The sequence below is a fragment of the Siphateles boraxobius genome, unplaced genomic scaffold (assembly GCF_051911475.1).
Source record: "Siphateles boraxobius isolate OS27281-9 unplaced genomic scaffold, OSU_SipBor_1 65, whole genome shotgun sequence".
Lineage (NCBI taxonomy): Eukaryota > Metazoa > Chordata > Actinopteri > Cypriniformes > Leuciscidae > Siphateles > Siphateles boraxobius.
The window spans coordinates 10,129,647-10,157,377 of record NW_027509192.1 but is presented as its reverse complement, the minus strand read 5'-3'; the positions used below and the strand labels follow the sequence as shown (position 1 = coordinate 10,157,377).

Here is a 27,731-nt window from a genome sequence, read left to right as displayed (position 1 = left end):
CCTAATATAAGTGTATATGTGTACATATACTGTATATATTAATCAAATGGTTGGTACTTTTTACATGATTCAATCATCATAGGCAGAAGTTTTCATCTATAAATTGTCTAGTGTAGTCTACTTTTACTAGTGTATCTAGACTCATGATCAAAACTCAGGTAAGGGTTAACGTTAAGAGTTACATTTTCACCGTGAAGGACATATAATGAGAAATGTTCGGCGGGAAAAGTCAGTTTGTGGTTTCTCTTTGAAGTTTTGGAGTAAGTGGTTCAGGTATTGGTTCTTACTTTGCAGGAGTCGGCACGGTGTTGCGCAACGGCCGAGACTTTCTCCAGCATGGAGCGCAGCCTGGACTGAGTGGCGTGAGAAATGAGAGTGACCGTCTCCATTGACACCTCCGTCACGCCGAACTTCTTGGCTGAAATGATACAAAGTTTGGTGTTAAAAGTTGCTCGGGAAGATAGAGCAAAAGTGAAAAGCGATTCTTTGGGCCTTGAGCATTAAACCCAATTAAAAGACAAGTATTATTGTTTTCCCTTCTCAAACCTGCCTCATGATATGACCTAATTTAACTAGTAAACACTTCACTGCCACACTTAGCATCTGTCACACCCACACACTCACTTCACATCACTATCTTCACATCATATCCAGCAGGTGGCGCAATGCACCTCCCGCCCCGTTCCCCCCTCCAGCCATCAAGCTGAAATTGTTACACACACACACACACACACACACGCACAGAACTCCCCCGGAGGAAGATTTACATTTTTAACACACTCCACCCCCTGGCGACAGCATAACAACCACAGCCGGGCTCCATGTAATAGCACATATCCGCGGGCACTCATTGGTATGCACTGTGTGCTAAATCAAGCGCACGGGGGGAGAGAGAGTTTGCTTAAATACAATAATGGAGGGTGCTTTTTTGGATAAAAGGGAGCCAGAGACCTGCCTCATCTCTACATGACAGTCTCCTGTTTCTTCGTGCTCTTTAAGATATCTTTAAATGATCTATGTGAAGGTTAAATAATCATTATTGATGGTTGAACTTGATTATAGACCCTTTTTGGTGTTGATATACACATTTTCCCCATTTAATTATTCTAGTATGTTGAATTGCTGCTCAAGAAAAAATTCTTATTAATACTGAAAACAGTTGTGCTGCTTTATATAGGGACGTTAAAAGGAACAGCATTTATTTGAAATAGAAATTATTTGTAACATCATAAAAGTCTTTAATGTCAAAAAATTATCAAACTAGAAGAACTAGAAGCATCACATGGCAGCGGGTATTATGGGGGGAAGCATGCTTAAATTGTCTTTGCAAAACGCAGAATAATCTACAGGTATGTAGATTTGAATCCATCTAGTGTTTGAAATGTGCATTGTTCGTTTAGGCAGGGACATTCAGAGCATGCATGCAAGTGACCTTGTCAGGGAAGAGGCCCGAGGCAAACTCACATTTCAGCACACAGCAAACTAACAGAGAGCCATCAGAAGACAGCCTATAAAGTATTCATCTACAGCCCGGGGACGCCTCAAGCTCGGACACGGGCACTCATTAGACTGACTTAGCAAGTGAGTGACCAGTGGAAGAGCACTAGTCTTAGGCGAAGATCAAGGAGAGGGGATTGAAAGAGTACTAATCATTGAACCTCTACTTTTTAAATCTAAGGTGGGTCACAGTGATTAACGACTCAACTAGCAGCATTATTACTGCTAATAAACTAAACTCAAACTATTAAAAATAATTCTCGTTAATTTAAATAAAATTTTAATATTAGATGAAAAAAGCCTTGGAAACAAACAAAATAAGTTTAAGGTGAAACACTAAACTAAAATTAAAAAACAAATTAAAGCTAAATAGAAATATATAAAAAACTTAAAAGATTTAAAAAGGGCAAACGCATAAAAAAAGAAAATATAAAAATAAAGGTGAATTCAAAATACTAAAGAATACTATAATAGTAATCTAACAGAGAATTAGAGCCATCAAAAACTTAGATTTTCCATCAATTATATAATATATTAAACACAGTTACCCCAAACTTTATCTGTTTTGTCATATAAATGTGTATATAAATGTGCATCAAGTAATTATCAATAATAGTGTGTATACATATATATACACACACCTTTTTGCTAGAACGCAAAAATAAGAAATAAATCTAGCCTAATTAAACAGTGATTCCTTAACACTCATTACTCTGTATTTTATCATTTAAAAATCAAAATAACTAAACTATGCAGATGCCTTCTATTCATATGCCTGACTGTTAATCTGGCCCAAAATTATTAACTATGCAATTTTTCCTCGATGGCATATAAATCAAGAAGCCGAATCATAAAGCTTTGAATAGAGTGACACATCTTTCCTGTCTCATTGGGCCAGCTTTCATCAGCTTTTTGTTTAAATCCATTCATAATCCCACACCCATTTAAAGATCCGCCCTCAAACAACGTCAGTCAACACTGATACAGTAATTAGACAGAATATTAACTGCCCACACAGTGGCGGTACAGCCTAAACCGCTTTATGACTGTAAACCTGCCAGGAGAAAGTGATCCTGACAAGACTGCCACTGCAGACCAGTACATGAGAGTATTGTGGTGGTGAGCTATTGTGTACCAGTCTCCAGGAGACGTTTGTGGAGCAGGCTGGCAGGAAGGAAGGCCTCGTCCTTACAGGAACGGATCTGGGTGCCCACCAGCTCCGAACCCGTGGCCAAGATACGGGCGTTCTCCTCGTTCAGGTTCACACCAGCCATGGATGCCACGTCATTGATGTCATCATCATCCCTGCAGACACAAATGGAGGAGATACAAGAGCTTTACCATGCATGAAACAGGTATATTATGATGTATACATATAAAGTTATATATTCAAATATTTTGTATTATACAAAACATTTTTGACAAAATATGCTACATATTTTATATATACAGTCCATTACTGTGAAGGAACTTTTTTATATATATATATATAAAAAGAGATTTAATGAGTGTGTGAAGAAGTATTGAGTGTTAAAGAAGCACTGTATAATTAGGCTATATTATATAGTTTTTTTATTATTAAAATAAAAAATGAATCACATCTTGTGCTTGGATAAAACTGACTTTTGTACAAAGTAATTAACAGTCTATGTCACACATTTTTATATTTATCCATTAAATGTATAAATTAAGCTGCTTTGTATATATTTATATATGTAAGCAAATCTTGTGGAATGAGTTTCATACCAAACGCATTTCAAAGCTTTACTGAATCTTTTTTAAATTATTCTATTTTCTTTACAATAATGATAGTCATGAACATGACTTCATTCCATCACACCCATTTTTACATTCTCAAATTCTGTCTGCACCCATTGAAATAACTAACAATTCTAGAGAAATGCTGCCTCCTACTGGACACTTAGAAAACCTACCTGAAAGTCCCACCCCCAGGGTCATTTAGCTTCTGTTTCTGATTGGCCGAGGCTTGAAAAGCCACACTCATGGGGTTCCTCACTTGAAAGTGTGTCCCAACAGCACCTGCAATAAAACTTGTAATTATACTGGGGTATTTCTTTTAGACTCTTGCATGAGAAAGGGAACACTTAAGCCTCAATCACTTTCCTTTGGTGTGTTTGAAATGGTCTCTAAGCTCATTAAGTCTCTAGCTTACCTTGAGTACGAACCGCCTGTGTAATCACCACCGGCATCCGTGTCGGAGTAGCCTGAAGCCCGGGCCTCTTAACAGCCTAAACAGAACAAAACCACAGAGGATATGAACATTTTTAGACAAGTGCTGGACGATTTAGCTTAAAAAAAAAAAGAAGACATTTGTAAGGCTTCAGAAGATATTCATTAAGTCACTATATTAATATATTTGCTCTAAATTTACTTAAAAGTTTTTTTTATTATATAAAGCATAATTTCAACCAAACAGACTTAACCAATTAAACTCAAAATGTTTAATGCAATAATAATAAAAAAAATTATCATATGGACAAAAATATTTATACGCATTAATACTACTTTTGACTAATTTAGGCTAATGTATAAAAAAGCCATGTTGAGGCTTCTGTGAACGAGTTATGAATCAATTTAAAACTTATTTTTTGCTACTTAAGTTTGAATCAGAGATGCTATTATCCGTGTTACCTAGGCTAAGATCATATAGTTAATTTAATAATATGATCTTTAGAAAACATCATAGCAGAATAAAAAAGTGCATTAAAATGATCAATTTCCACATTGTAAATGTTACGAATATTCAATGTGTTTAGTGTAATGAACATGAATATTCAATATATTGACCAGCCCTACAATAGACCATAGGAAAGCACGAGTACCATGGTGGTAGCCGGCCGGATGGCAGATATGGTGGTGGGTAGTGTGCTCGGCGCTGGAGCTTTAATGGTGTTCACCGTCAATGGGGTGGACGTAGTCGAGGCCTGAGACAGCTGAGTTAAAGACTGCTGGGAGTTCAGAAGTGTCAGACGCAGAGCAGGCAGGCTTTTCTGTACAAAGAGAAGGGGGAACAGATTTAGTGTCATTAAGAACAAATAGGTGAAACTGCTTTGCAATGGAAAATAATGAGTCCTACCTTCAGAAAAGGGATCAGGTATGGTTGAGGAGATGATTTCAACTCTGTCTGCAGGCGATTAGTAAACTCCTCAGGCTCAATTTTTGCATCCTTTGCAGATTTTAGAAGGCAAAATGCATATCAGTTCAAATGTGCAAATATGAAAAGATTTGCTCTTGTTATACATGTAGTTCTACAGTAAGTTCTACAAATAATTTGCAACAAAGCTAGGAATACACAATTAACCATTAGGTGTGAATTCATAGAAGTATAGCAAAATATTTGTAGAAAATTATAAATAAAAAAAAGTGAGAATATTGGTAGGGCAAATAAACAATATGCCAAATTTACACTGTAAAGGTGGCAAAGAAGTGCTTCAGCAGTTGCATTTGGTGTCTTTACACAGACTGTTTAATGCTGCTCAGAGGCGCTTAAATGCAATTACAACTGTGTACTTTTACAGGCATAATGTAGTCAAGCTTTTATGCGACGTTATGTCTTTAGTTTACACTGAATTTTGAGCAAGCACAAATCAGCCTTAACATGGCTGTGTAAAGAGACCTTTACTGGCCTGTCTGAGCAGGGGGAAAAACACATATTTTCAGCCCTGCAAATGCTGACATCAACAGTTTACAAGAGAAAAGCACAAGATGAAATACTATCACATAAAAAATAAACTGGTATATCTAATCTTTAAAAAAAAGGAAAGAAAGTGAAACAATAATAAAGTGATCCAATCAAAACACTGCCACTAGAAATGCAGAAATGACACACACACACCTTTAAACACTAAATGGCTAAAACTTACCAGCAGATCCTGCACTAGTGCCTTCACATTCCTAGATGTTTCCGGGGAGGGGGAATTATGGGATGCCAGTTTGATGAGCGTTGCTAGGAAGTTCTTGCACTTCTTTACATTCTCTTGCATTTCCTGAAATGAAAATTCTGGTATTTTACAAAAAATAATGAACTAGAATCCACATCCACCAATAATCAGACTTCACTTGTTTAAACTGGTCTAAACGGTGCTCTATGTATCTTTTTATAGATTGTCTGTTTTTAATGTCTGTCATTCTTATTTTTGATTTCTCTTTTAGATTTAAGATGTAAAGCACCTTGTTGACGCTTGCTCTGGAAAGGTGCTATAGAAATAAAAATGACTTACTACATGATGAATGAAAAGAGTTTAATTTGAACAGTACCTGAGAGAGGACAGGTGCTCTGTTAGCTGGGGCAGCGGCAGAGGTCGTGCTGGGACTCTGAGGGGTCACAGAAGGTTTGAGGACTGTCTGTGGTGCAGGCTGAACACGGGCTCCTGCTGTAATGACTGTGGTGGTGGGCTTCTGAGCTGAGGTAATAGTTACCACTGCTGTCTTCTGCTACGGAAATAAAAAAAAACATGTAGAGTAAAGAATCTTACCTCTACAGAGCCATGACAGAAGAAATATTTTGCCTGAGCTTCCTATTTGAATGGCAAGTGGTGCAATAACAAGACAAGGTACCATGAACTAATATAAAAACATTTTCAAGGAATAATTCACCTAGAAAATTTTTTTCTCAACTTTATATTGTGCTAAACGCGCATGTCGTCATTTATTTCAACAAAACAGACAAATATAATTTTTCCTTGGGTTACCACAGGCTGTCAGGCTTCAAAAAGGACAAAAAAACAAAAAATACTCTATACTCCAAGCGTTAGATATCAAATTTAAAGCCACTATAGCTTTGTATGATAAACAGATCAAATCCAGGTTTGGCACATATAATATTATGATGTTTGGTTTTGAATCACTGGATAACTAACAGTGTTTATTGTTAATGACCTTTAATTGGTGTCTTATTTGTTTTGTGAGCTCCACCCACTGTAAAAAGTTATCTGTTTTGTTTTTTTCATACAAAGCTTCAATACGGCTTCAGAAGTCTCATGGACAACATACTGTATATGGTGTGTTTTTTTTTTTTGTCATTTTGTAAGACTTTTCAGATAGATATTTTCCCTACAACACGAAAGTAGATGTTATGCACTTTTATTGTAAATGAAAAAAAAAGATGCAATGGAAATGAATGGTGATGGAGTCGTCGTTCTGCCTGAAATGTAAATCTTTTATGCATTGGGAGCAACATGAGGGTGAACTATCCCACTGAACTATATGTATGAACAGTCAATTAGCTCTATAGATTCATTTGTGTGCAATTTTAGAAACTTCGGTCACATTTACCATTGTTCTACAAACTCTCATAGCCGTAATCCAGCAATTTCAATAAGACCAATAAGATCCACGCGAAAATCTGAGTGACAATTTTCCATAAGGTCAAAAGATTTCCCCACTCAGATTTCACAACAGTTTCAAATTGGTCAAACAGATTTTCTGTCTTGACCAACAGAAAGCTTGGTTACATTTTATTTTAAAGGAATAGTTCACCCAAAAACGGCTTGACGCACGAGAACAAACCTCATGCTGAAGCTCAAATGGGCTGTGTAACCTCATTGGTTCTCGGACGTCAAGTGAACATGGTTGAGCTTCCATTTACCACAACTGATATGTGAGTTAATGAATGTTTGCATGTGAATAAAAGGCTAAATTCAATCTGTTCATCATAAAGTGATCGTGTCTCTTCAGAAAATTTTGGACTATACCGCACGATGCATACGGATTATTTTTACGATCTCCTGATAAACTTTTTGAAGTGTCAAAGTGGTAGTTGCGCAGCTGTCAATGGAGGGACAGAAATCTCTCAGATTTCATCAAAAAGATCTTCATTTGTGTTCCGAAGATGAACGAAAGTCTTACGGGTTTCGAACGACATGAGGGTGAGTAATTAATGACAGAATTTTCATTTTTGGGTGAACTAACCCTTTAAAGTGCCTTTGTTACAGTATAATTTTACATTTAAGTACTGAGTTACATTAATTAACAGAATTCACTTACTATAGGGTTTGGTTTAGGGTTAGTTGCATGTAATTATGCATAGTTTACTGTTATTACTACAATAAGTACATGTAACATGTACCAATGACACTGTAAAATAGTGTTACCCTAAGCTTTGTTTTTAAAGTGAGTTCTATGTGAGCTGTATTTCATACATCGCTACATTATTGGCAATTGGCCTTTTTTGCCCATGAAATTTTGCTAATGTGATCCTTAAATTAATACATGAATCATCTGCAAATATTATTCATGTGATATACAACAAGAGATGTCTTTGCTCATACCTGGGCAACAGGTGTGGTGACTCTGAAAGCCGCTCCAGCAGTGGGTGTAGCAGGTCTCGGTGACATGGTGCCTTTATTTTGGTTCTGAGCTTTGGCCTGGGCCAGGACCTGCTGAGGAACCAACGCCAGCTGACCGGCCTCCGTACGTACCAGCACCATACCTTCAGAAGAACACAGAGAAAACTGTGTAAACAAATCATATAGAAGCAATAACAATAGCCACAACAAGTATTCACAATAGTTAATGAAATTTAAAGGGATAGTTAATTTACTCCTATGTTGTCCTATACCTGCATGACTTTGGTCTGTGGAACATAAAAGATGTCTTGAAACATGTCTTAAGGTGAGGACACGTTTCAGAAAATGCAAAAAATGTCAATAACGTAGTGATGTATGAAACACTGAAATCACTTTCAAACAAAGCATTTTTTTTGTTGATCAACACTCCAAATCCACATGACCAACTTGAACCTGTTGTGAGATTTTTCGCCCTCAAGTGAAAATCCCAATAAAGTGTATTCCTATTGAAATTACTGGATTTTGAGCTTTTACCTGGTGGTATGGTGAATCCTGGTGGTAACTGAATAGTAGTTTGTTGCTGGGGTCTGACAATCAGCTGGGTCGTTGGTGCCCCTGGTCGTTGCTGGGCCACCGCAGTCGCTGTCATTTGAGCGGGCGTACCAGGTCTCAACAGGGTTGTGTGCTGTCCTACGAGAGTGGTTGTTGCCGGCTTTGCAAGGACAGAAGGGGTGCTTACCACAGGAAGTGAGGTCACCACTGCACTTGAGGACACAATAATTTGAGTGGGCGTGCTGGGATGCAACCCTACAGGAGCCCCGGGAAGCTGGTTCGGGACGATGGCTTTAATCTGGTTTTGAGGGTCAGATTTGGGCTCTGTGTTTGTGAACGCCACAGAGGTGGAGACAAGACTAGTGCCCTGCATGGGCAATCCTGAGACTTTAGGGTCACCTCCGTTGTGTACGACACTTGTGATGGTGTTAGGAGGCCTGTGCAGTGCTATGGTGGGGTTTGCTTGACTATCTAGTGACACATTCGCATGTGGCAGTGTGCTGTTGGGCTGAGCGGACACAAAAGCAGTATTTGTACTAGTAGGAGCAGACATGCTGCTTTTACCAGTACCTACACCTGCACCAATGTCAATACCGTTAACAGAAGCAGGCGCGGAAGCGATAACAGAAGAGTTTAACGTGCCACTGCTTCCGTTCACAGTCTGTATTCTGGCGGGAACCGTCCGGACAGCAGACGCAATGTGATTTGTATTGGAATGAGAGTCTGTTGGTGCTGCGTCACTTGAACAAGTTGATGGATTTGATGAATGATATTGCACCCGGTTAGTTGCTGTAACTAAATTCGCAGAGGTACTGGGCAGGTTCGAGGTGGAGGGGACAGAGCTGGACGCCGGTATCCTGTCCGGACCGTTTTCTTGAGAGTTTCCCTCCTGGTTTCGCTGTGGCTGCCGCTGCTGTTCCAGTGTTGTTCCTACTTGGGCGGGCAGTAATTTCCCCAAGTGTGGATTTAGCGCGTTTGCGGGTCTCCTGATGTCGCCTTGAAGACCCACCGCCTTGTTTTGTCCACCCAACTGCGATTCTAACGAGCCTACGAGGTCACTGACTGCTTTTTCGTCCACTTCGGAGTACAGCATATCTTCCAGTGGATCGGGGACACCCGCCATCTTTGAGAGACGCTTGAGAAATGCGCACGGCGCGTGCGTTGTTTTGCTGCTGAGGCATTGTGGGAAACGTAATGACATCATGGACAAGGTTTGCAGCTGTTGTCATAAGCCTGTCATATCTGTAAACAAATTTGGAAACGGCCTCATAAATATTCAATATAAAAATGAACATACATTTATATATAGTTATTTTTACAACGTATTGAAAGTGTAATTTACAAATAAATAAATAAATTAAATTAAAATAATAATTAAAAAATAAAAATAGAAACCTTGTAAACAGATTTAATTATTATACTACTAGATAGATAAAAATGCTTTCGTTTATTTTGAAATTGCCTCAGTCGGCTTGTTTTTGGTTAGATTTCTGTTAATTTATTAGGCATTACATAATACCCAGCTTTCAACTTTGTTTTGAAAAATATATTTCTCAATGTTTTTTCACTAATGGCATTTCTTATCTTAAGGAATAGTATTTAAATAATATGCTACTTAAAAATAAGACTAGACTTTGTTCTAGTCAAAAAGTTCAACAACAGCTAAATATAATATTAATAAAGAAAAATAAAATAAAATGTGTTCATATTTAAACAAATATTTACTTTGTTTATCATAATATACCCCTTGTATTTGTAAATCTTTAATTAAAAAAACAAGCCTGTCATATCACAATCTTAAGCTCTACTGTAGTTTTGAAATTACCTAATCTTTTCATCTCAGAGACAAAATTCTAATTATACTGATACATATTTACATTTTTATGCACATATTCTTGGCCTACCATACTTTTTTACCGAAACAGAATCACTTCTTAAATGTTTTTTGTTATACTAAAAACGAGAAAAGTTTTTCTCTTGCCCTTGTGTAAATAACATCAGGAATAAGAGTTAGAAAACTTTGATTTCATGTAATATGATATCTGCCTCTTGGCTCTGCGTAAATGCAACGCAACAGTGAGCGTTTTGGTTTCTGGTTTATGCAATGATCACGTGGTACAGAGCTGCACCAATTGGGTTGAGAGTCGTGTTGTACGGCCCAAATATTGAAAACACCAGTATCAGTTTTGATCATTTTCATCGGAGCTGTCAGGAACAGTAAGTACCTGTTTCAAAATATGCCCGAATTCACGTCTTATTATTAATTGTTTTCATTTATATGGCATGTTTTCATAGTTGTTGTTGGTAATGCGATAGGATTAACGTTAGATGAGACATAAGTTAATGTTCATGTTAGCAAGCTGGCTAAATGAGTTCGTCAGTCTTATGAAAGTTGGTTTCGAAAGGCGTATTGCGATGGTTTTATCATTCTTAATCAATGAAACAATATAAAGAAAATATAGGAAAATTCAAATTATCGTAGGAATGTCCACAATACCGGCAAACGCAATATTCTTAAAAATAAATATAATAAAATAAATATTTTATTTAATAAATGGTTTTTAAATATATATTTGACTCAAATTTTTTAAATTAAAAGAAATGTTAAAAACAGCAAAACTACTGTTAATCAAGTGGGCGTGGCGCATTGGTAAAGCTAACATGTATGCAAGAGTATAATAAACGCATCAGGAATATTATTATGTGCAGCACATGCTGAAAATTCTATGGATGAATTCCACTGTACAAAGAAGTTACATTGTTTTTGTGTATTTTACTTTATTTCCTGAAATATATTTATAGATTCATTTTAATGTGATATTACATTGTTATTAAGAGGTATAGATGTTCATTGTTTAGACAGGTCTAACTGACACAATTCTGCTCTCTCTTCTATCATCTTGTCCATCAGCCAGAAGCATGGCCACGGCACAGTCAACACTGATGTTCGCAGTGTGCATCCTGGTGATAACAGAACTCATACTGGCCAGAAAGGACTACTATGATATCCTCGGTGTGCCAAAAGACGCCTCTGACCGTCAGATCAAAAAAGCTTTTCACAAGCTTGCCATGAAATATCACCCTGACAAGAACAAGAGCCCCGATGCGGAAACCAAATTTCGAGAGATTGCTGAAGGTAGGTTATATACACACTACTGGTCAAAAGTTTGAAATAATTAATAAATAGGAGTATTTTTTTTAGTGTCTCTTATGCTCACCAAGGCTGCATTTATTTGATAAAAAATACAGTAATATTGTGAAAAGAACTGTTTTCGATTTTAATCTATTTTAAAATGTAATTTATATACTAATTCTCCAGTGGTCCCCTCGAGATTTTCAAATATGTTTTTATAATGTGATTTTTTCAATTTATGAGTCAAATAATAACTGTGGTAAACATAACTTGACGATACGTCATTTGTTTTTTGACATAAATGACTCACACCCATATCAAAAATGCAAATTTTGAAGCTGTTATGTTTATTAAAAAGTTATTATCAATTGTTATTGGTGCTCAAGTGTTAATAATGGTTCTTATTATTATTATTATTCTCGCTGTTACCTGTTTTTATGTAAAAAGTGTTTTTTCCAGGATTCTTTGATGAATAGAAAGTTCAAAAGAACAGCATTTCTTTTAAAATATAAATATTTTGTAACATTATAAATATTACAGCTTTGCCATTGTAGGAATAAATTACATTTTAAAATATATTAAAATAGGGAAAACAGTTCTTGTAAATTGTAATAATATTTCACAATATCACAATATTTTTGATCAAATAAATTCAGCCTTGGTGAGCATAAGAGACTTCCTTCAAAAACATAAACTTTTAATTTTTCCAAACTGTCAACTGGTAGGTGTAATGTATTCTGCTTGATTAACTACTTAATATAGTGATCTACAATTAAATAGCATGTTTATTAGCAAAGATTCTTCACATTGCTTACTCGGTCATGCATCATTTTTGAAAACTCGTTCTGCAGCATATGAAACCCTATCGGATGAGAAGAGGCGGCGAGAGTATGACCAGTTAGGAGACAATACATTCAGCAATGAAGACATGAACGGAGGGCAGCGTTTTCATCATTCCTTTGATTTCAACTTCGACGACATGTTCAGAGACTCGGACATCTATAGCCAAAACAGGCACGCTCGCCAAAAACGGCACTTTGATGAGCACTTAAAGGCCCACCAGCAAGCACACAACCGCCACAAGAGACACTTCCAGGGCGCTTTTGGTACCGGAACCTTCGAGGACATGTTTGAAGATATGGAGAAGATGTTTACATTTGACAGACACATAAAAAGAACAGAGAGCAGGTTTCAGGGCACAACCAAACAACACTGCAGAACGGTGACCCAGCGGAGAGGAAACATGGTCACCACGTACACGGACTGCACCTCATCCTGAACATCAGCTCGGACCATCACACTTGTGTTTTTATGTCTGATTTAGATTGAGTTATTCATTTTCTGCTGTGATGATGAGTGGGGTTTGATTTTACCGGCGACTGATCCGTTATTTAAGATGAATTTGTACTTTCAGTTGGTTTGATTGATATCTACAATTGACACTACATTGGATAGTGGCATCTTAATAGCCTCAAAGTCTAGGTTTAGGCTTTTTATGAGTTTGTTTTCACCCCTGCAGCACCAAAACATAAAAAAGTTCATTAATTTATTGATGAGAAACTATTTGATGATGCTCTAATATTAGTGTGCATTTATGCTGAAATCAAACTTTCTTGACTATATGAACCAAGTTGTTATATGCTCTAAAATTCAGTTTCATGCCTGGTTAGCTACTAATCTCCCCTGTTATATTGATAGAATGAATGTGCAGAAATCCTGAATCATCATGACAGACCATTTAGCTCTTCCATTAACTTCTCTACTTATCCAAGGTTGTATATTTTGTTGTTTTGGTGCTGAACACTCATGATATGAATATTTGGGGTTTACATCTTCATAAACTGCTCTTTTATTTTTATGTCAAGCTAAACAAATGTTTGCTGCATTGCTGTGAATTAAATAGTTTAAGTAGTTTCTTTTAAACTAGTTAGAGAGGTGCCTTTCCCACTCATTGTGTTATATTCAGTTTATTGTGATCAGATTGGAGCACTTTTATGACCTCATGTGTATTATAGTTTGCATGGCTGAGAGAAAGTAATTCTCTGTTTTTGTCATGTACATCAGTTATCCGGTTGGGTTAGTAAATAGCTTTTGCTTTAGCAAAGTACAAGTCCGACATTGTTCTCTATGCCAAAGTGTATTTTGGCTGAACTTTTTATATGTTTGTAACAAAACATAAACATTGATTGTTTCTTTTTATATGGCAGAGTAACCCCTAAAAAGAAACATGGGGAATGTACCAACTTAGCATTTGCCTGACAATGTTTTTTTGTAAATACGATGTATAACCTAGCTGTGTTCCTGTGTGACATTACCTGTGACCTGTTGTGTTGAATGATCCCATGTGCAATATTTAAAGGCAGCTGTCCTGTTGATTTAACTGTTACCCGCTGACATAATTGTTATGTTCAGAGTCTCGGTAGACTCATCTGGCACTTTCTTTATTTTAATCCTATGGATAAAATGTAAATCTTAAATAGCCTATTTGAACCCAAATGTATGTCTAATTGGGTTAACAATAAATCGTGTTTAAAAATTATTTGTTTGAGGACCCTTTTCTTTAGGATTTTTATAAAACATTAATTGCTGTAAAGTTGCGATACAGGAGCATTTTTAGTACCCTCAGCAAACTTGCAATATACATTTGTAATTTCTGTCATACATAGAATTTGTCATATTTCAATGGCCATGGAATAGAACAAGAAAAAGGCATGTTATACAATTATTAATATTATTGGAGAAGTTTGATAAACTTACATTGATATGGTTTGCTCCGAAATTATAATTTTTTTATAATTTACTTAAAAGTATTTTGTATGGAAAGATGCAAAAGGAGCTTAGATCATATAATATTAATTAAGATAAGATATTGATAATTTTACTCTGCCATTTTTACATTTTGTATTTAACTGTTAATAATTTATCCACTTCACGTTTGTAAAAATTTGTGTATTATTAATGAACATTTCTCTTGGTGTGTATATAGCCTATTAAAAAGTAGATGTGTTGTTGCTGTCAGATAAACATATTAATAACACCACGTGGTTACATGTGTTATAATTTTTGTAATATTGGTACTTGTGCTACCTCACCCAAAACATGTTTTCCTCTATGCTCCAAAATATTTTTGTTGCACCCCATAGTTACGGTTGCCTTGGCGCATCCACTCAGAACAATGCTTGGTAATGTAGTTTATTTCCAGAAAATTCAAAAGTGGGTCAACAGCTGTTGTGCGGCCTAAAACTACAAGTCCCACAATGCACCATCGGTGCGCAGTTTTTCCGCGGCCGGGTTGGTTCATGGTGTCACAGTGAGGGACATTGGATGACTTTGTGCCGTGTTTAGCCGCGGTAGTCGCTTCATTTTGACAGTGGAAGAGATCGTCAACGCGATGGAGGCTCTTATTCCTGTCATTAACAAACTCCAGGATGTTTTTAACACAGTCGGGGCGGATATTATCCAGCTGCCTCAGATTGCAGTGGTGGGAACGCAGGTAATTTTGTAGTTGCTGTTTCCATTCAGACTGATAAAGGTTTATGGCGGTGTTTCAAAGCCAAGTGAGTTAACGTTACCCACCTATACTGCATTTCGGAATGGAATCGAAAGTTCGAGGGCGCCTAGTATGAAGCCCCTATCTATGCAGTTCACTCATTTTGGAACACAACCTATTATTAGCTACGTTTATTTATTTTTCCTGCGACATTGTTTAACTTATATATGGCAAGATCAACAACAAATAAATTAATGTCTTCCAATATCCTGACAATTAAGACGATACAATTAAAATCTTGAACTAGCTTTCAAATAATGTTATCTGCGCTATCCAGCTAACTAGCGTGCTAACGTATGCACTTGCTTGTTTCCTTATTCGTGTTTGAATATTTGACCTCTCAAGTATATTGTGTGAAAATTTCTACTGTTAGGAATGTGTTTATGTTTTAACAGCACGAGCAATATCATAAAGTGAATCATAGAGCTGTGCTGGTCTCAGTACACTAGCTAACACATGATGAGATGCGACATGGTCGGTCTGAACTTGACAGTTCAGCCTGCATGTTTGGACTGAGCAGCTGCAAGACAAGACTCACTTTATAACAAGGACAAAATGGGCAGATTGATACTAAGGTGAAAAGGATTGTGGATCGTATCCTGTGATGTTACACTAGATATCTGGCTCATTTCATTGTGGAAAATACTGCATACTTTATAAATAGTGTTATAGTAATATGGAGCTTTAATGCAAGCAAACCAGACACTGACTCATCAAGTAGAAGAGTTTCCTACTATCTGCCTCACACACTTCAGGTATAATAAGTTTAAAGAGTCTTAAAGCAGAGACTTTCACTGACTGCTTAAGAGGATATGGCTGTCTGGGTGCCCAAGAAAGTGTTTTTATCCCTGTTGAGCCTAACTTATTAAATAATAGTCTGAAAATGTTACCACACAGTCTACCAACCTATCATTTCCCTCTGATTTTAACAATAGTTTATTGTTTTTGTTAGTCCAAACTAGATACGATTGCCTCAAATGGTCTGTGGTTCCGATAAGTAAAGATTTCAAATGTCATACTTCAACTGTTTTGGGCCATTTAATGAAAGAAAATTGTTTATGTTATGTATTAGACTTGTATGGCTCATATAGTATAATATGCTGAGAATATAGACCTCACACTTTTTTTCAGAGGCCCAAACTGAGAACAAATATGCAGTTTGGTGTAGATGTTAATTATATGGCAAAAAAAAGTAGGATGAAATTCTAATAGCTTTATAAGATACTTGCATAAAATGTGTATAAATATCATTTGTCACTCTATATATCCCAATAATATATCTTAATATTAAGATATTTAAATGCTTAGTTTGATGATTAAAGCTCTGTAGTTTTTATTATGGGGCAAGACATAATGCAATTCAATACAGTGATGAGCATCTGGAACTGTTTCTAATAATATAAAATCAGAAAAGATTTGAAGGTGGTTTTTAGAATGATATTAAAGGACCTTTTACTTGCTGAAAAGTATAAATGATCAATCAGACGACTGAAGGAATGTAGTAGATCGTGTGCAATAGGTTTTTCAGCAAAGTTTAGATCATGTTGATAATTTAGAGGGCTTAGAAATTCATGTATTATACAGTAGCCTTTATAGACCTTGTGCACCTGAGAAACCAGCACGCAGCCATCTTTACAATTTGACTTTGAACTTCCGTTTTCGCAGAAGTTCTGCATATTTCTGTGGCATCGCTATCGAAGAGTAATTAGCTGGTGAAGTGCTTATCAAGAACATTGTGATGTTTCAAGCAAATGTCATAACAAATGTCAGTAGACCAGGAAGATTTAAAAATGAGCAGTTAATTCATAAATCCGCCGTAAGATCTTACCTTCATGCTGTGGAAATACAAACCGGAAGACTGAACACAACGAGTCCTGCTCTGAAAAGGGGCGGAGCGACATAAGGTCTATTAGATTAAGCTGTTTAGGTACAAGTTTGCTCAGGAAGTGAACTTTTAGTTATGGTTCTAAACATGTTTTTAAGAAGTAAATGTTCAGTAATTGACAGTCCAGATTTATTTGTATTTTTTGTGATGCATCTGATTTCCAGAGTAGTGGGAAAAGCTCTGTGCTGGAGAGTTTGGTTGGCAGAGACCTTCTGCCCCGCGGGACGGGCATCGTCACCCGCAGGCCTCTCATCCTCCAGCTGGTGAACGTAGACCCGGAGGACAGAAGAAAGAGCAGCGAGGAGAATGGTATGTAGTTTTTTTTCTTTTTCTAAAGCATGAATTAACAACCTCCAGTGTTTGTTTGTGGGATTTAGGTGCTACTTTGTTTCTATTTCGTCTGCTCAATCAATGGCGGTGCATTGGTGTCAGGTAGGTCGTCATCTGCCAAGTTAAGTCAAAAGAGAATGGGAATCATAATGATCCGAGCCAGTTTATCCATGTGTGCTATTTCTTTAAATAAACTGTGTGAACTTTCAATACACATAGGAATCAAGTCCGTAAGAACCTGCTATTTATTTCAGATGAAGCTTTAAGCATGGGCATCTGTGCATTTGTGTGGATTATGCTACACTAGAGCCCTATAAAGACTGCATTGCTGCAGGCTAACACTCTGTCATCTCTCTTTAAACGCAGAGCCCAATGCCTGGAAAAATGAGCGCCTTTACAAAGGTCTCCTTTTCCTTGTTTCTTACCGTTTTGCTTGTGTTGAGCAGCTTTGTGTTTTTTCTCATCCTGCTTCCATTATTTGATTATAAGCTTTGGTTAAACTGCTAGTGAAATGGCTTAGCTTAAACCAGTGGTTTTCAAACCTGTCCTGGAGGACTCCCTCGTCTAATACACCTGATTCAACTCATCTGCTAATTAGTCAAGACTGCAAGACCTGAAGTGGGTGTGCCAGGTAATAATGAAACATTGAATGATTTTGGGCTGTCCCGGACGAAAGATGACCAATCGTGGTGATTTCTGTGCTCGTGGCTCCTGAACGGTGGTCCTACATCGTATGGTGAGAGAGGTTTAAAGACGGCCGTTTTCAGGGTCTTGCGACCAAAGATAGCCTACGATAATTTTCTGACAGTGTCAGATATCTAGCATGATCATCTCACAGTGTGTTTGCTGCTACGACCTACGTCTACTGACTAGCCAATAAAAATGCAACATGAAATGGCATATTGATCATTGCGACATGACGTTAAAACTTAAAACTACTTAATTCAAGCTCCATTTGCCAAGTTGGCCCTTTTCGCTAGCCATGGCCGCGTCTATTTTCCTCTTTCGCTTCATCCTCTTTTTTTCAGCGCACATAAAAACCAATTTCCAAAGTGCAGTTTACCTTGCTCATTTTGTTTACCACTAGTGCATTCTGATGACGATATATTATATATTATATTATATATACTAACGCTGCATTCCAGACAGCTCGGAATTTGGACTTTTCCCACCTCGTTCTTGAAAATAACGTCTGGAATGCCTATCAAAGTCAGACATTTGACCTGTGAACTTGGTGTACATCATCGATCAACCCCAGCCTCAGCAAAACATGAAATTTGACGTCACTTCCAAGATGTCGGCAAGTCCTGTTTCCAATGAGCATAAACATAAAAACATTAACATTAGACATTAAGTTTATGTAATAATACCTTTTTGCTTTCATCAGCTGTTTTCAAAGCGATTTTATGTTGTTTTTATCCTGTTTTTGCCATAATTGACACAAAAACACAATATGCTCTAGTTGTGTCAGGGCAACATCATGTGGTCAACATATGAACGTGCTTGGAACTCGCTGAGGTCTGAAGTGGGACATTTAATGTGGGATATTCCCATGTCCAACCTCGTCTGGAACGCAGCATAATTTGAGGCGTAGCCTACAATTTGAAAGATGTAATTTCTACATACATGTCGTACCATGTTTATTAGGTCCATGGTTTGTAATGATCTTAAAGGATTGCCGAAGTTGCACAGTTTGTAGAAGGCATAAGGCAGACATACAAAATGTGCAGTGCTGGGTGCAGTGCTTCAGGACAGGTTTGAAAACAACTGGCCTAAACAAACCCAGACTGAGGAATGTAGAGTACAATCTAGTTTCGGTTTCAGATTGAAGTGGTGAGTATGAACGATATCGTAACCCATACTCGGAATTTGTCCTCTGCATTTAACCTATCCATGTTTGTGCACACACACATTAGGAGCAGTGAGTTGTGAACACACACACACAGACACACACACATACACACACACTGCAAACAGTGAAAAAGGTATATAAACCATATCACACTGCAAAACGTCGATTTACTCACTAAAAACTAACAGTCCTCAACTACTATTTATTTTAAACATCACTTTGTTGTGAAGAGTCAAATTCTTTATTAGAATAGAGTGTTTTAGTCTGAGCTAGGTAGGCTGTGAGTGTGCTACCCACAATGCACTGCACTTTGCCTTTGTTTTGTAGCAGTTTTTGTTTAATTTGCTGTCATGGTGCTTTTAAAGAATACAAATTATATTGATGTGGAACAAAAACATATCCTACTTGGCAGAGTAAACTCTTTGAAGAAAGTAAAAGTTTACATTGTGTCGTCAACTTTTTTTCCCACAGGAGTGGATGGAGAAGAGTGGGGGAAATTTCTACACACCAAAAACAAGGTATGGAAAGCAGCACAATAGATGTTTGGACAAAGAATTCACAAGCAGCAGCAGCTAAGGTCAAATGTGTGTGACCCTTTTAACATTTTTAGGAGTCCATTATGAGCCATTTAAAAATAAAAATAATACTAGTTCTCATTGACAAAATTTTGCTTGGATTAGTATTTATACTCACAGGAGAACTTCTCATGAACTTCTCATTCTTATGCTATTATTTGCCAGTTGTACATATGCAAATTTAAGATTAAATACACATGTATAAAATTTCATCTTAGCATGTTTATAAAACCACCAAAACTATGTGATTTTTGTGCACGGGTGCTTTCAGCAATATTTTTTTGTCATTTTAGAGTAATTTGGTGCCCCTATTACTCTTACTCCACACAACTACAATACAATACAAGTACAATACTTGTTACATACGTCCAAGGTCAAAAAACATTTACATTTTCTCATAATATACATTGCAGCTTCACCTCTTTTCTCAAAGTGTCTGAAATGGTTGGACAAAGGATTCAGTCTCTCTAAACCCCCCCATTATAAAGGCATACTCTGTTCTGATTGGTCAGATGGCCCAGTCTGTTGTGATTGGTCTACCGCTTACAACGCGCGTCAGAAACAAAACGGCCATACATAGCACTTGTATACACGGTGATATGAAAGTAACAATGGAGTCGGTTTTACTGTATCAATTTCAGCCCTTATCCTTTGGAAGTGCAAGTGGATTTGCTTTCGTAGCACAGAAAACAGCGTCTCCTCAACATGTCCACAACTCGATCCAAACTCATCCAGGCCTCAGCTACAACTACAGTGTTTGAGGACGAGTCAAAGTAGAATTGTTAATGGGCAGCCAATGAAAAGGAATGGCATTATGCAAATTTGTTACAAACCTATGTAGGTTTGTGCAGAAAGTAAGACTGGAATTACTGACGACTCGTTTCAGGCAGTTCAGAATCCGTTATTTATTTTGAGACAATAACTCCGTTAGATGTGCACTTTGATCTTTGAAACTTTGCAGACTTTTTACATTCACAAAAAGCTATATTATACTCTGCATGAAAGTTAATATCCAAAAAAACACATAATATGGTGGTCGCTTTAATCATGATTTTTTTTTTCATGAAAGTGTTCATATTTGGATTTTCACACAAATTTGTGCATATGCACAGTTCAGTTAGTGAATAAAACCCGATTTCTGAAGACACATGTTTAAATTGGGATTATCCAACACCTCACATTTGAGTAAGTCCTAGTGGAAAAGTGGTTACATCAAAGAGACGCTGCACAATGTTGGTTTATTCAGACATTCTGGCCGGCAGACACTTTTATGTGCTACAAACAACAGTGCAGAGAGTTTGTTTGATTGTTTGACATTTGAAGAACAAGTCCTTTAATTCATGAACATCAAAAGCGTGTTGGTCCAAATGACCACAGGAGAGAATACTGGAGTGTGGTCTTGTGTCAGACACATGCTTTGTATTCACCTCATGTTACATTAATGTCATTCCCTGGTGTGTTTCTTGTTCTCTTTAATGTTATAGAAGTTTGATTTAAGTCTCTGTGAAGTGAGATATCATTCTTGTTTATGTTTTGTCTCTGCCTTTTAGGTCTACACAGATTTTGATGAAATCAGGCAAGAAATCGAAAATGAAACGGAAAGAGTTTCTGGCAGTAACAAGGTATGGAAGAGTCCCTAAAGGAACTACATCAAATGATGGTTTCATTTTTAATCCTATATATAAACTATCATTTTACAATATGGAGTCTGTAAGGTTTTTTTTCTCTCTCCTCTCAACAAGGACATGTTAAATGCACTTATAATGTTACAAGAGGTTTCTAATTCCAAAAATGCTTTTCTTTTAAACTTTCTATTCATTATTGTATCCTGAAAAAAATAAGTCTCTGTTTCCACAAAAATATTAAGCAGCTTAATTGTTTTCAACATTGATAATTATAAGAAATGTTTCTTGCGCACAATGCGCAGCAAATCAGCATATTAGAAAGATTTCTGAAGGATCATGTGACACTGAAGACTGCTTTGCACTGCTCTGTATTTTGACTAAAACAGAATGTTGAGGGTTTTCTTAATACATCTTGTGTCATTGTTTAACAGGGTATTAGTGATGAGCCAATACACCTGAAAATCTTCTCACCACATGTTGTCAATCTCACACTGGTGGATCTGCCTGGCATTACAAAGGTGTTTTATTTAAACTCAGCTTGGCCTGTTTGAGTATTCTGTTTGTGGATGATTTTTTGACGCTGACACTGATATATACATGTTCAGGTCCCAGTGGGAGACCAGCCCAAAGATATCGAGCTGCAGATCCGTGAACTGATCCTAAAATACATCAGTAATCCCAACTGCATTATTTTAGCTGTCACTGCGGCGAACACAGACATGGCCACCTCTGAAGCGCTGAAGGTGGCCCGTGAGGTGGATACAGATGGTCAGCATATTTATGTTTATTTTACTCTACTTGTGCATTATTTTTGCACACAAAATCTGTATCTTTCACTTTGTGTGATGATGTTTCTTCGCATAGCTGTGTGATGCAGATTTCTCGAAATGCAGCATTTTTATGTTCACCCACTGTCAGGTCGCAGAACATTGGCTGTGGTGACTAAACTAGATCTGATGGATGCCGGTACTGATGCAATGGATGTACTAATGGGCAGAGTCATTCCTGTCAAACTAGGACTGATCGGGGTGGTCAACAGGTAAAAAGATAAATGATTATTAGTACGACTGTCAATCTATTTCAAATGTAATGCAATAAATATAAATAAATTCTGTATGTAATTACATCATAATATTGAATATTCAAATTGGCATTTATGACTGAATAAATGTCTTTATGCAGGAGTCAGCTGGACATCAATAACAAGAAATGTGTCGCAGACTCCATTCGTGATGAGTATGCCTTCCTGCAGAAGAAATACCCCTCCCTCGCCAACAGAAACGGAACCAAATATCTTGCCAGAACATTAAATAGGTGAGAGTTTATGCTTGAAACATCACATTTTGTTATTTTTTGCTGAGCATATCTGCTTTTAAAGTATTTAAATCCTGTTATTTTTCCCCCATCAGGTTATTGATGCATCATATTAGGGACTGTTTACCAGAGCTGAAGACGCGCATTAATGTACTAGCAGCCCAGTATCAATCCCTGCTCGGCAGCTACGGCGAGCCGGTGGACGACAAGAGCTCCACCCTGCTGCAGCTCATCACAAAGTTCGCCACAGAGTACTGCAACACTATTGAAGGGACGGCCAAATACATTGAGACTACTGAACTGTTAGTTCCTTTTTTCTGCCTGTTATTGAAATAAAGCTAATCACAGTGCTAGTGCTAACCACAGTTGTTTGTGCTAATTATTTTAGGTGTGGTGGTGCAAGAATTTGTTATATTTTCCATGAGACGTTTGGTAGGACTCTGGAGTCAGTCGATCCTCTTGGAGGACTTACGACTATAGATGTCCTCACAGCTATTAGGAATGCTACGGTAGGTTGCATAGAGACTTCTACATCCTTTTGTTTTAATATGGATACGAAATAAAGACTGCAGCCTGCAGTGGTCTGCATTGTGCTGCGGTTTCCTCAGAGTCTGCAGATTTCTATTTTAGCACAACTCCTCTGAGGGACCTTTAAATATTAGAGTGACTTAAAGAAGCTCTTGTGTAACACCGTGGAGTTATATCTAGGGATGAAACGGTTAAGGGTAACGGTTACTTTTTGAGCATTTTCAGCACATTTTAACAATAGAGTGATAATATAGATAACTGATTGTTTTGGTCACTATAGCGGTGATGTGAAATTTTTCATACCATTACATCTCAAGTTAGATCGCATTTTGCAGCAGTTTCTTTCAGGTATTTCTGTAGTTTGTAATGGAGTTCTTGTGCGTTTCCTCAGGGTCCACGTCCTGCTCTGTTCGTGCCTGAGGTGTCGTTTGAGCTGCTGGTGAAGAGGCAGGTGAAGCGTCTGGAGGAGCCCAGTCTGCGCTGTGTGGAGCTGGTGCATGAGGAGATGCAGAGGATCATTCAGCACTGTAGCAACTACAGCACTCAGGTATAGGAGACGGGACAGTTTTTGGCCTTCATACTCATGCTTATCTTTACCTGTTGCATCACGTCTTGCTTTCCCCCCCACCCCCAGCAAAAAAGAAAAACAGTTTTTCACGGTTGTTATACAGCACATCAGTTAAAGTCACCTTGAAATCAAAATGGACAATTCCTGTTTTGTTATGAAATATTGCAGTATTTATGATAAAAGATTTATCCATGTACATAATTTTTTTAATTCATGTGCCCTCGTAATCTTCGATTAAAAATAACCTCCCCTCCCACTTGCAGCGACATCTCTTCTTTGATGACGTGTTTACTGGCAAGAGGGTGGGACAACCTGTCACTCACATGAGATCGACCAATAGCAAAACTCAACCATCCAATCAAGTCAAAATCAAGTCCCGTCCTACATTTTCCTCATTCAAAAAGCAGTTTCACCTGAAATATGTCACAATAGGAAGAAAAGACTTTCGCAGCTTCTGTTTCGAGCAGGCTTTGAGGCGTTAACACCAAGAATAAGTTAACATAAAATTATAAATACAATGACAGGGGAACAATATAACTTTTAGAGCATTTTTTATCTCTCCAGGCAGCTGATGAACAATAAAAAAAACATTTAATTCTAACCAGTGTCCACCCGACTAAAGAGCTTGAGGATTTAAAGTGGCAGTTGACAGAACTGCAGCACACTCTTAGAATAAACAGAATGTTTATTGCGGGTGCTGGTGTGGACACTAATATAATTATTGTTATAGTTATCGTTCTTGTTGTGAACGGGCCTTTGGTGATGACAAAGCCAATATTTGGTAATATTGAAATTGACGCCATTGCTGACTAACTGTACTTAACCAAATTTTTTTTGTACTTAACCAACACTTAGTTTAAGTTTTTTTGTTGTTGTAAATATTGCATACATTTATATATTATTTTTTATGAGTAGTAATTATACCGTTTTTTTATTATCAGCATTTTTTCAATTTATTTGGGATTATTTTTATTTATTTATACTGTTATATAATAATTATTATTATTATTATGAATTATTATCTTCTATATACTAATTGTTATCTTCTCATTTTTGCCAGGAGTTGCTTAGGTTTCCAAAGCTCCATGATGCCATAGTAGAAGTGGTCACCTCTCTGCTCAGGAAGAGGCTTCCAGTCACCAATGAGATGGTTTGTTTTTGTTTGTTTATTTTCTCTCATGCTTTTATTATTTTACATATTATGGACCAGCAGTTTATGTGCATATACTTCTTCCTCTAAAGCTGCGTTTGCTCTCTGCTCCAGGTTCACAATCTTGTGGCGATTGAGTTGGCTTACATCAACACAAAACACCCAGACTTTGCAGATGCTTGTGGGGTCATGAACAATAACATTGAGGTTTAATGACTTTTTGATGATGATTTAAATTAGATTTATGATTGGAAAATATTTGTGTGTGAAATGAATATTTGTTGTCTTCGTAAACAGGAGCAGAGACGTAACCGAATGAGAGAGCTTCCCTCGGCGGTGCCTCGTGATAAGGTATGATGTTAAATCTTGAGAGATCGGTGAACTGTGTTTTCTCACTGGAAAATGCAACGGGCTGCTATTTGCAATGTTCTTTTATATCCTTTCCTCTCTGGAAATTAGTTTGTTGCATAAACCAAGTCTTGCCACCTTTTCTTGCCGTTTTTATTCGAATCGGACTCAAATCTGCTGCTTTCCTCTCTAGCTGACTAGTCTCTTCTCTTCCTGTGTCTTTTTTTAGTCCTTAAAAGGTCCTGGTGGGCAGTCAGTGTCGCCCATCGAGCAGCCGTCTGCTGAGGGTGATGGGTCTAAGGTGTGTGGCGCCCCCTGTGTAGGGGCAAAGCATGGAGTTGATTTTCAACCCACTCGATCTGCTCCCCCTGACTTATAACCCTGACTGCATGGTCACCAACCACTAAACTGACTGCAGTTTTCACTAGACTGACTCAAACTTCTTTTGTGATTTTGAAGACCCTCAACAGTATTTCTTCAGTTTGTGGCCAAAATCTGTGTTTTATGTGTGAACAAAGATTTTGTTCAGTTCGAAGCCTAAAGCCAATACATAAAACACAGATGGACTGCATGGGATGGTGCATAAAACACTAGTTGGTGCTCAATCGTGTCTTGTTCTTCCTGTTTATGTGTATTAGATGGCCGGAGGAGCTCAGGGGGAGCAGGAAGGAGGAACAGGGACCTGGAGAGGCATGTTGAAGAAGGGAGAGGAAAGCCAGGGCGAAGACAGGCACAAACAACAGAGCTCTGTCCCTGCCAGCCCTCAGAGAGGACACGCAGTGAACCTGCTTGATGTAGTGAGTCCATAAAATACATACTTTTTATTATGCTACAGAAATGACTTAAAAGCTTGCAGTCTGAATGTAAATAAACACCTGGCTGCAAGTATTTATTGGTCTCTTTGAGAGCTGTTTGCTAACACAGTCACAATGAATACGTGTTGATTTGTTCTGATCTCTCGCAGCCTGTGCCAGTTGCTCGAAAACTGTCTGCTCGCGAACAGAGGGACTGCGAGGTCATCGAGAGGCTCATCAAGTCTTATTTTCTCATTGTCCGTAAAAACATCCAGGACAGGTATGTAGAAACAGCATTTAACCTCTACAAGAGACTTTGGAGGAACCATGAATGTGAGTTTCTAGTTTTTAATTTATGTTTCAAGCAGAATACTCACTCTGTTTCTCCGTCTCTGCAGTGTACCAAAGGCTGTGATGCACTTCCTGGTGAACCATGTGAAGGACAGCTTACAAAGCGAGCTGGTGGGACAGCTGTATAAACCCGCCCTGCTGGACGACCTCCTCACGGAGTCAGAGGACATGGCCCAGCGACGCAATGAGGCCGCAGATATGCTGAAGGTAACGTCAATCATTTATATATAATTATTATTATTGTTTATTATTTATATAAGTCATAATAATGTATATTCATGTAAAAATGTTTAGTAATGCCGAGTAGCCTTTACATTCATATTTATTAATTATTATACATTTAATATGTATTATTATTTAATAGTAATATACATAATTTATGAATAATAATTAGTATTATATATTAGAAATAATGAACATTAATGAAAAATGTTTAGATATGGAGAGTAGCCTTTACAATAATATTGTTGTTAATTTAGTAATAGTACTAATAATTTATTATTTCGTATTTCATAATAGCAATAGTAATATATAATTTGTAATAGCAATGTATATTAATGTAAATCTTTTAGTAATGATGAGTAAGTAGCCTTTACATTAATATTAATTGTTGTTATTATTAGTAGTAATAATAATGTATTAAGAAGTATTTGATTATAATATATATATTTATATATATATATTAATGTTTCTTAATGCAGAGTAGGTTTTATATTAAAATGTATTTATTGTTTCTAAAGTTATTTATTTTTATTTATGCTATTATTAAATTAATAACAATTCATATTGTTACTAATCTGCATTACTAAGCATTTAATTCAACTTTGAATTATACATCATTTTAAAAATGTTGTATTGTATTTTATCATTAAATAGAAAAAATAGAAATAGAAAATTTCAAATGTTTTCAAACTGTCATCCTCTCCTCTGCCCATAGGCCTTGCAGAGAGCGAGTCAGGTGATCGCAGAGATCCGTGAAACGCACCTGTGGTGAAGACCTGCGCTGATGTACAGCCCCTTTCCCTTCTGCTCAAACCCTGCGGTCTGCGTCAGCCCTGTCTCGATTTCACAGTCAGCCAACTTGAAAAATGCACTGGTGTCAGTTAGTGTGTATTGAATATAGTTTTATGTATGCAACGGACTCTTCTCGAACTACATCGAGGGCAGCACATATCATGTCACACCTGCACACCGTCCCGGCAGTGATCTCTTTAATGTATGTAAACTACCATGTACGCTGCAGGTAACGTGTGCGGCTTGTTAAAAGGACCATGTGTCCCTGATGTAGACTAAATTAAAGGTAGTGATATAAACAGATCAAAGGGTTTGTCATTATGTTGTAGCTTAATTTGGTATGATTGGATTTCTTAA

The 27,731-nt window shown here is 37.2% G+C and overlaps 3 protein-coding genes across 8 annotated transcripts in view; 2 read left to right on the top strand and 1 right to left on the bottom strand.

Annotated features, from left to right (window-relative positions):
- Nucleotides 1-9,569, bottom strand: part of LOC143720941 (transcription initiation factor TFIID subunit 4) — a 43,122-nt gene extending 33,553 nt beyond the window's left edge. For 2 of the 3 annotated variants that reach the window (XM_077210922.1, XM_077210921.1), the window contains exons 1-10: nucleotides 8,340-9,568; nucleotides 7,788-7,948; nucleotides 5,776-5,952; nucleotides 5,382-5,504; nucleotides 4,595-4,684; nucleotides 4,341-4,508; nucleotides 3,671-3,746; nucleotides 3,432-3,537; nucleotides 2,633-2,802; nucleotides 288-418 (exon numbers count right to left, since the gene is read on the bottom strand). In XM_077210922.1, the coding sequence (XP_077067037.1) occupies nucleotides 288-418; nucleotides 2,633-2,802; nucleotides 3,432-3,537; nucleotides 3,671-3,746; nucleotides 4,341-4,508; nucleotides 4,595-4,684; nucleotides 5,382-5,504; nucleotides 5,776-5,952; nucleotides 7,788-7,948; nucleotides 8,340-9,561 (2,424 nt within the window). In that variant the 5' untranslated portion in view covers nucleotides 9,562-9,568. Of the gene's footprint in view, nucleotides 1-287; nucleotides 419-2,632; nucleotides 2,803-3,431; nucleotides 3,538-3,670; nucleotides 3,747-4,340; nucleotides 4,509-4,594; nucleotides 4,685-5,381; nucleotides 5,505-5,775; nucleotides 5,953-7,787; nucleotides 7,949-8,339 lie in introns of all 3 variants that reach the window. The other variant, XM_077210923.1, reaches the window with a different exon arrangement.
- A 937-nt stretch (nucleotides 9,570-10,506) lies between these two features.
- dnajb9a (DnaJ heat shock protein family (Hsp40) member B9a) lies at nucleotides 10,507-14,029 on the top strand. The gene is made up of 3 exons (XM_077210865.1): nucleotides 10,507-10,574; nucleotides 11,269-11,493; nucleotides 12,342-14,029. Exons 2-3 carry the CDS (start codon nucleotides 11,277-11,279, stop codon nucleotides 12,767-12,769), a joined length of 645 nt encoding a protein of 214 aa, XP_077066980.1. The 5' UTR covers nucleotides 10,507-10,574; nucleotides 11,269-11,276; the 3' UTR covers nucleotides 12,770-14,029.
- A 708-nt stretch (nucleotides 14,030-14,737) lies between these two features.
- On the top strand, nucleotides 14,738-27,677 carry dnm1l (dynamin 1-like). Of its 4 annotated transcripts, XM_077210862.1 has the most exons (20): nucleotides 14,738-14,983; nucleotides 17,090-17,234; nucleotides 17,622-17,657; nucleotides 19,579-19,625; nucleotides 21,233-21,304; nucleotides 21,739-21,825; nucleotides 21,913-22,075; nucleotides 22,226-22,346; nucleotides 22,490-22,621; nucleotides 22,717-22,923; nucleotides 23,010-23,130; nucleotides 23,541-23,696; nucleotides 24,778-24,867; nucleotides 24,982-25,074; nucleotides 25,165-25,218; nucleotides 25,445-25,516; nucleotides 25,854-26,012; nucleotides 26,180-26,289; nucleotides 26,408-26,567; nucleotides 27,298-27,677. In XM_077210862.1, exons 1-20 carry the CDS (start codon nucleotides 14,882-14,884, stop codon nucleotides 27,352-27,354), a joined length of 2,184 nt encoding a protein of 727 aa, XP_077066977.1. In that variant the 5' UTR covers nucleotides 14,738-14,881; the 3' UTR covers nucleotides 27,355-27,677. The 4 variants fall into 4 exon arrangements, with proteins under 4 accessions (XP_077066977.1, XP_077066975.1, XP_077066979.1 ...); XM_077210860.1 differs by lacking the exon at nucleotides 17,622-17,657; XM_077210864.1 differs by lacking the exon at nucleotides 25,445-25,516 and having other exon boundaries at nucleotides 27,298-27,449.
- The last annotated feature ends 54 nt before the right edge of the window (nucleotides 27,678-27,731 follow it).

Coding starts and splice junctions, on each gene's coding strand:
- dnm1l (XM_077210862.1), top strand. CDS start 14,882: ATGGAGGCTCTTATTCCTGTCATTAACAAACTCCAGGATGTTTTTAAC. Junction 17,658..19,578: donor AAATGAGCGCCTTTACAAAG/GTCTCCTTTTCC, acceptor TTTTTCCCACAG/GAGTGGATGGAGAAGAGTGG. Junction 24,868..24,981: donor TTCCAGTCACCAATGAGATG/GTTTGTTTTTGT, acceptor TCTCTGCTCCAG/GTTCACAATCTTGTGGCGAT.
- dnajb9a (XM_077210865.1), top strand. CDS start 11,277: ATGGCCACGGCACAGTCAACACTGATGTTCGCAGTGTGCATCCTGGTG. Junction 11,494..12,341: donor ATTTCGAGAGATTGCTGAAG/GTAGGTTATATA, acceptor CTCGTTCTGCAG/CATATGAAACCCTATCGGAT.